This window comes from Amblyomma mixtum, chromosome 6, assembly GCF_055824585.1.
Source record: "Amblyomma mixtum isolate Tamu chromosome 6, ASM5582458v1, whole genome shotgun sequence".
NCBI classification, from domain to species: domain Eukaryota; kingdom Metazoa; phylum Arthropoda; class Arachnida; order Ixodida; family Ixodidae; genus Amblyomma; species Amblyomma mixtum.
The window spans coordinates 159,436,947-159,445,259 of NC_143017.1; the positions used below are offsets into that span (position 1 = coordinate 159,436,947).

General features: G+C 43.7%; 1 protein-coding gene across 3 annotated transcripts in view; it reads left to right on the forward strand.

Moving 5' to 3' along the window:
- zfh1 (Zn finger homeodomain 1) overlaps positions 1-8,068 on the forward strand; it is a 702,801-nt gene extending 694,733 nt beyond the window's left edge. For all 3 annotated transcript variants that reach the window (XM_089549904.1, XM_089549905.1, XM_089549906.1), the window contains one exon: positions 678-8,068. In XM_089549904.1, the coding sequence (XP_089406030.1) occupies positions 678-880 (203 nt within the window). In that variant the 3' untranslated portion in view covers positions 881-8,068. The remainder of the gene's footprint in view (positions 1-677) is intronic.
- Positions 8,069-8,313: the final 245 nt, after the last annotated feature.

Here is an 8,313-nt window from a genome sequence, read left to right on the forward strand (position 1 = left end):
GTGACGCATAACCACACTCTGACATTACAGCCATCGTTCGGCTGTTGAAACCGAAACAGCATGAAAGAAAAATTCGATTATAAGCTATTAGCTGTCATAGGCGAGTACCACATGCTGATTCATACATTGTAATGTATTCCGCATCATTGTCGAGAAAAAAACGTGCCACCAAAATTAGGAGTTTAGACTCCTTTAAACCTATCATTTTCCTTTCCATAGCTCACTGTGCTGTCTTCAATAGAAATTTAACCCTTTTCGTTAGCTTCTGCATTTCTGCCCTATAAGCGAACCAGTAAGATGCAGCTGTTATATACTTTTGTCTTGAGGGGTATTGGTAAACTGCCATTCATGATGCCCATGTACACTGGAGCATATTCACTGTGTGGTCACCCTGTGTACTTTATGATATAAATTTGAACTTAACTCAACAACATGGCTATAAACTGAAACTGTGCTTGTTATTTGGAAGTACGTAGCAGGGTCACATACTGCTTTGTCTCAGTGTTTATTCCTTCCAGCTTCTCTAATTCTGTTACTGTCTTTCCAGGCTATATTTTTTTGTGCCCATGTTCTGGATAGCTCTAGCTACCTCTACAGCCTCTCACACCGCCAATGTCGCTCCAACAGGTTGTGCTTCATAGGCCTAACGCACGAACACCTTGCCCTTGACTGTGCAGGCCAGCGACCACACAAGTGCGACGTCTGCGAGAAGGCCTTCAAACACAAGCACCACCTGACGGAGCACAAGCGGCTGCACAGCGGTGAAAAGCCGTTCCAGTGTCAGAAGTGCCTCAAGCGCTTTTCTCACTCGGGCTCCTTCAGCCAGCACATGAACCACCGCTTCAGCTACTGCAAACCCTACCGAGAGAATGGCAAGTAAGGGCACTTTGGCACGGCACTCAACCCTCCTCCACAAGAGCAACATAAAAAAATTCGATAAATGGTCAACGCATCACTGCAGCCTCTGTTGGAACGCGACAACTGCATCGCCTGCCTGCCCACGAGATTCATGTACTATGTGAACGTGAATTGTGGTCTTGGCCAGCAGTCTGCGCAAGCCAGAGGCTGTGTATCAGATGCTGCACGCTAAGATCAGTTCACTAGTTAACGCATTCCAAGGAGTGAATGGGTTGGGCCTGCAGGACTCGAAAAACAAACAAGCGGCCGCTCTACTCCGTCGACAGTGTTCTTCGTGTGTTCAAGGTTTCGCGTCAGCTTCGTTCTACCACGTGCGCCCATGGCCATTTTTCCACAACGCCGCTGTCGTGGGTGTATCGGGCCTGAGTAGCGGTGCCAAGCTACGGGGAGAGCACACCTTTTCACAGGAACATGCGTGGGTGGGCTTCTGAGAATCAACTGTGGTTGCCTATGAACAGTTTGAGTGGACGAAATGTACTTCTACGGAGGCACCAGACAACGCAATCTGTCCTGTGGCTCTGGTGCAGCAGATCGATACTGGTACGACGCGTCAACGTGCAAATAGACCTCAGTGTGCTCTCGTCTTCCTCCTCCTCTTATGTCAGCAGAGTGGCTTCTGAGACTGCTGGTGTCGGGCGGGAGTAGGACTTTGAGGACACATATGTGCACGTGCTTTGCGTGAATGAAACGCACAGGACAGCGAGTCCTTTTCCAGCATCTTTCCACGAACAAGCAAAGGGTTCTCCATTCGTGGGTGGCGCCCACGACTTGCCGCAGCAGCTTCACGGGATCAAAAGAAAGTGTACATTGAGAGTGGACACCACATTGCCTGACGGCGTGTTTTGCCAAAACGGACGTTGTTAAGACTGTAAATGTGTTTTTTTTTTTCATTTTATCTCTCAGTCTTCATATTGCTGTCTTTATCTTCGCTGACACATCTAACACAAAGAGCCGTTTTTACGCTGTGCTAAAGTGTTGTATATGTGCTGTTCTTGGGCGTTCCTTAATGCGCGCGGGACGTTTGTGTGAGCATCATGCGCTGATGTGCTTGTGTGTGCGTGAGTGTTCTCTGTTTACCGCGCTGTAGCAGTCTTGACATGGCATCGACGGAGCAATTGTTCATGCTGCAACTGTAGGCTTGTGAGACGTCCTGAGCAAGTCAGCTGCTTGCCATTGCTCCGTTCCTGGCAAATTCTCAACTTCGACGGCTTCTGTAGCGCCTTCGGAGCTACGTTTCGGGGAGATTGTTTTTATAATTTGAAAGTACTCACTTGGTCATTTTCTCTTCTTATTCTCATGCCAGTCTGTTAATCTGCATCTTGTGTTCAAACTCGTGATGCTTGGGTAGAAGCTGCGAAATCGTACCTGGTTTTCCTTTCATTTTTTTTTTAAGTGTCAAAAAAGAAAAAAAATTTCGTAGCTCATACTGCTTGCAGTTTACACCGGGCATTTGCATTTTGACCGGGTGGTGCAAACTTTGGAGCCTGTGGCTAAGGATAACTTAAGCTTCCTCAAAGTGTTTTGCACTAAACATTTGTTCCATAGAGCTATCTATTGCAGACAACGAAACTGTACTCTTCCTTTGCATTTGCTCGATTTTGCAAACTACTTACACAACTCGAATTGTTAGGATCTGGGTATATTATCGAGTTTATATCCTTCATGATTTTTTTTTTTTTACTTGTTGCATTGCGTTGCGTGACGTTTTCATGGCTTGCTCAGCCTTTCGCACGTCATGTGCTCCAAACATCGCACCGCCAAAAATCTGCTTGACACACTATAGCCATCATGGCACGGCTAGTCGTTTTCGTCATCGGGATTGACGTGCAATTTTTCTGAAGCCAAAGAACCCAAAGAATATTATTTTTGTCCATGCTTCGCCAGCCTCCATATTGTGTCTTGCCGATAAGCGCATGGAGTCGCACAGAGCTTACTTTTTATTCCTTTTCCATTGAAGCGCTACAGCAGGCGGTACGAAGGAGAGGAAGAGCTAGCATTTAGTGGTATGCAATCAACTCGTGTACATAACAGATTCTGTTTTGCCTCACTGTTTTTTTTCTTGTGTACTGCTTTTTCATTTTTTTTTCAGGTACTCGTTTCACAAGCGCAGTGTGCAGCCACACTGCATCATGTTTGTCACATACTCTCTTGAATGTGTATAAAGGTGAGGTGAAGCTAATGCGATGGCGCAGACATGTCGCCCCGCGTACGCAATGCAATCTCAAAGCACGTTCTTCGCACGCCATACTTGAAGATTATAAATATTATATAAACATATATATATATATTATATATATATAATACATACACACACACAAAGATTGTGCCAATTTAAGAGAGCAGGAGGTTTTCCACTCCCTTGTTTTCTCATGTTCGCGCTTCAGTGTTGCGTAATTTGTTCCATGGTATGGAGGCTTCCATCAAGTATTTCTCCTAACTGGTTGTTCGCAAAAGTCCAATCATCCTCAGTACTTTCTCTCATTGGCACTTAAACATATTGACATTTGGAAGGTTAAGTTTGGGAATAAGCTTTAAGAAGTACCTTTTATTGAATTTGACCTGCTGAATGGTTCCTCGGAACTGAGTATACTGAAGAGCAGCTTGTCAAATTTGATGCTTCATTTTTTTGGCCGCAGTGTCAACCTTTCAACGGAAAAGAACACTGCTGGATCATGGTTTTGCGAACTGTTGTTATTCCGCATAGATCACCTGGAATCACGGGAACCTCTGTCTGGGCACACATCGCCACTTGCATTTTTGTAAATGCCATTGTGTAAACTCTCTGTTTGTGTTTTCGCAAATCTCATACGGCTAGTGCATACCAAAGAAGACATGGTCGTTAGTCATGTACTGTCGATGACTGCAGCCATTCTGTACATAATACACAAAAAGAGAGAGAGAGAAACGCTGCAGCGCAAACTGACGTTGCGGCAAGCTACGTTTCTTCAGTATTGTTTTTTATGTCAGTTATGCTTTAGTTGTTTTGTTTTTTCTGTTTTGTGTACACGCCACGTGAAGATATAACTGTAGTATATTTACATCCTCGTCCAGGCAGGCGTCACGCTTTTGCAGGCCCTTCGGTGCATACGAAAAATAAGGCTAACGTTTTGGGTCGCTTTCTGTACGTTTTCGATTGCCGTTTGGGTGCGGCACCGCAGCACCAAGCGGTTGACCTAAGGCACACTACTGTGTTCCGGAACCCCACTAGTTCATTTCCCGACTCCATTTATCACTTCAGATATTTCTTCCACATCAGAAGTGCGAAGTGGGTGTTCGTTTTCGTCTGAAGAACGTTTTTTGAGTCGCAGGCAGCCTTCGCGAGCTTTTACCCTCAAGATAACTTCGCCGCATTCTTTCAACTATCTTGATTTTCTGTTTCTCACACCTAGAATATTGCAAACCATACTCTTCGTTGGCAGTTAGATCCTATGACGCTGCTATCAAGCTTTCGCCACCGATTCGTAGACAGTGTTTGCTTGGCTGCTCTCGCTCTGTCCCAACCTGCCATATTATTATTGCTTCATCCCACGCAGTTTTTTGTGCAATATGAACGTCAGCTAAGATTTGAAAGTAATTGGCACTTATAATCCAATTATAGCCTAGTCCAGGAAGAAAAACAATCTTATTTCTCTGCGCTTTTGGTTTTGTTATCGTTATTAGATGTTTTTAGCATACCAGAGACGTACTATCGGAGACATACCGGTTCACTGGATGAGGTGGGGCCACTACACGTGTGCAGCCGGCATCCAGTAAACTGGTGTACGTCTCCATTAGTATGTCTCGGTTATGCTAAGAATGTCTGTTACAGCCGTCATACGTGACTTTACCCGCTTGTGCTTTGTCTTGGCGCAAAAAACGCACTGAGGTCCTTAACAGGCGGCTCCAGATTTATGTGGCCTAACAATGAGCCAATTAAAATGCCTCTGTGGTTGTTGAAAAAGAATACGGGCATAAGAAGTTCGGAGTCGGCTGGTAAGGTGGATTGGGGCTGTTTGTTGCAAGCACATATCGGAGCTTCGCGAAAAGTTAATGAGATGGGACGAGCATAAAACACACGGAAAGAGATTCTCTGAACATTTCTGACAGATACCAAAGTTTCATCTCTGCATTATTGTCATTCATTTCGGTTTATTTGTCCTTAGGTTTGTTTCCGCGCAGGTCGCAAATTTTCTGTTTTGTCTCCCTCCTAATCAAATTTATATTGAGGCATACAGACTTGTAGCCTAATTGATGAGTGTACCTAGTCACTCTGTATTATAGTTGATATTCATTTTTCGCCCCATCCGCTTCTTTCATTTTGTTCCCTTTGTAGTGCTTCTGTGAACCAGCGTAAGGTTAAAGGACTATCGTCACCAAGTTCCTGCTTGCGTGTTTTCTTCTTTCAAACGATGCGTTAGACATTGGTATACAATGAGCACACCGTGGTATTTGTCTACGACCGCCAAATAATTTAGAATTGAATTTCTTCTTGACGCTGTTTTGGTTTGTGTTTTAACTGCCGAATGACGTTTAGGTCACGTGAGGAGTGAAAAATCTGCTGTATAATTGCTTATAGGTCGTTTTCTTGTCATTCTGGTTTTGAAAGAGGCTGACGTAAGTGTTCTAGTGAGTTAAACTATGTATCAGCAATTATATTATCGTTTTCCTAGTCTATCACGTGACCTAAACATCAACTACATGTCACAGCCATCGTTCAGTTGATGAAACCGGAACAGCATGAGAGAAGAAATTCAGTTATAAATTCTTCAGCAGTCATAGGCGAATACCACGTGGTAATCCATGTATTTTAATGTCTAACGCATCATTTGAAAGAAAAAACATGCTATAAAATTAGGTGTCTATGGTCCTTTAAAGGTCAGTTGAAAAAGTAAGATACAAACGCAGAAATCTTCAGGGAACACCGAAGCAAGGACTTCGTGCCTTGACTAAGCATGGACGCGTCTGCTGTAGGTTAGTGCTTCTCACTGGCACTTTTCATGGAACGTCCTTACTGAAACTTTTCGTATGATGAGCGCATATGGAATCATAGAAAATTTGGAATACGTATAATGTGGGATATATATGGAAACCTGTACACTTTCTGTATGGTTTCCAATCCTCCCTATATGATTTACTATGATTTCTGTATGGCATATGAGATGTCAGAGTCCATATTAATTTCCAGTTTTCAATACGAGCTGTCTGTAGAGTCTGAACAGACTGTGTTCCACATGATTGAGCCATACGGAATCGTTATTTGGAACGTTTCTCCAGGGTACGGTCTTTCTATTTGGCTTATGTTTGGTTTTGCTCTCAGGTCTTGAGCTCTGCGGTTCTATTACGACGGCCTGAGTGCCCTTTTCCTGCAGTTGATTGTTGTTTCTGACCCGGCTTTTTTATTTGCTAGTCTGTGCTTTATAGTGTTATGCGGTTGCAACTCCTAAAATCCATATGAGAGAGCTCGCATGCTCATATATTACTGTGTTATTTCAGGAGCAGAAGTGCAGTATTACATGAGAAGAGTATACATGCTGTTCCTTTCTAACATGTGCCAAAAAGGAAAGAAGCCTGTGAGCTTCTTTGTGCCAAAGATAATTGACGTTGTGATGTTTTGATTTACGCCGTTCCCAATGCTCTGTAATGAATGGTGCAAGTATATGTGCAAACTAAGCCAAACTTTTTTACTGGGCCTGTTTAGATCGTGCTCAGATCAGGAGACCTGATTTAGGTGTGAGAACAACGATGTGTGGTTATCATAGAGATGTGCCAAAACAGATAGCTCCCTTATGCTTGGGTTTGTTCCTAATTGCCATGTGTCCTGAGCATGTAGCTTTTTGCTGGGCATTGTGTCATGGTGCAGTTCTGTGAAGCGACATCGAGTGCTGCTCAAGAGTTGATGCTTTATGGGCACCTGTACACCACGTTGGATCATTACCGCCACATTCTTTATCTTGTGAAGTCACGAGGTGTCCTCGAATTAGGCAGTGTCTAAAAAATGCCTACATTCTAGAGTGAACGACTCAGCCACTCGGGCTGTTAGGTGTCCCCGAATTGATTGTCAACAGCCTGATCATTAGTTGCAATATTTTTGTCCTAAATATTTTTTTTCCGCACAGAGTTCATTTAATTTTTTTTATGGGGTCACACCAGGAGCTTCTCTCAGCAGCACTTGATGCTCCTAACGCACAAATGAACTCTTTCACTAAACATTGCTGTGCGCTTTTGATATGCGCTACATTTATGCTAAGTCATTTTATGTGCCCATCACTAACTCCTCCTCTGGAGTCTACGTAGATGCTTATATTACCTCACGTTTTTCTTCGCAAAAAAACTTTCTAGGTGTACTCCTGCTGAAAAAACCGCGGGAAATTTCCTTCATTTCCTCCTGTCGCGGACTTGCTTGTAGAGATTTTTATGCTCCTGTAACCACTCGTTTCTATGACGCAGATGAGAACTCGGCTCTTAGGACTTGACTGACTTCACATGCATTCATATTTCATGCAGAACTTGCGGTGGCTACCTGCGCGTTGAGGCTTTCTTCAGAGGTACAGGACGACGAGGAACACTTGTCTGATTTGATCTGTGCTGTGCATTGTATTTTGGCGACGTTATATTTCAGTGCAGCTGAGTAGTTCTGGTTGAATTCAAACTTTTGCAAAATTTCTGAAAATCTTGCCACCGTCCATGCTCTTCGCAAAGGCGAAACTATGGTCCTCACTGGCCGCATTTCAATGTCTTGCGGTTTACATGAATCGCGGCACCGGTTGTTAAAAAACTTGGACGCTTGAGCAGCCATATTTGTATGCCCGTACTCTTATCGTGATCCAAAACGACAGAAGAAAAGCAAGTAAAGTGAATTTAACTGCGAAAAAGCTGTGGCTAAGAACAAGCATCCACTTGAGGCCTGAACCCTGCAAATCTTTGCGTTTTATTACCACTAAGAATGTTTTTTTTTACCTATCACGATAGGCGGTGGCTGGTGTCTCGTCATTTGCCTTTGCCGCTGAAATTGAAGCACGCACACGATGCAAGTGCGTTGCTGAAGTTTTATTCTTGAGTTCTGCATCACCTGTGCACAAGAATGCACTGGTTTTTAATTTTTGTTGTTTCATTATTTTGTGTCGTCTGTGTAAAATTTATATTTTGTATAAAGCTTTTTGTTAACAACTGATCCCAATATTGTGTGGAATGTTCCTTTTAGTCTCTCTGCAGCGCGCTCGGTGGAGCATGCGCTGATCTTGTGAATACGCAAGGTACCACCAACCTGCGAGTGTCGGTACCTTGCGAAAGCTACTAAAGCCTTTGCCGAGATGACGCCACCGACCCATGGTATCAAGGTTCTGTGTTGCTCAGCTGGTTAAAGCAGGTTAAAGTCCACAAATGGACTAACTCACGGCTACTAGACTGCTGCACAAG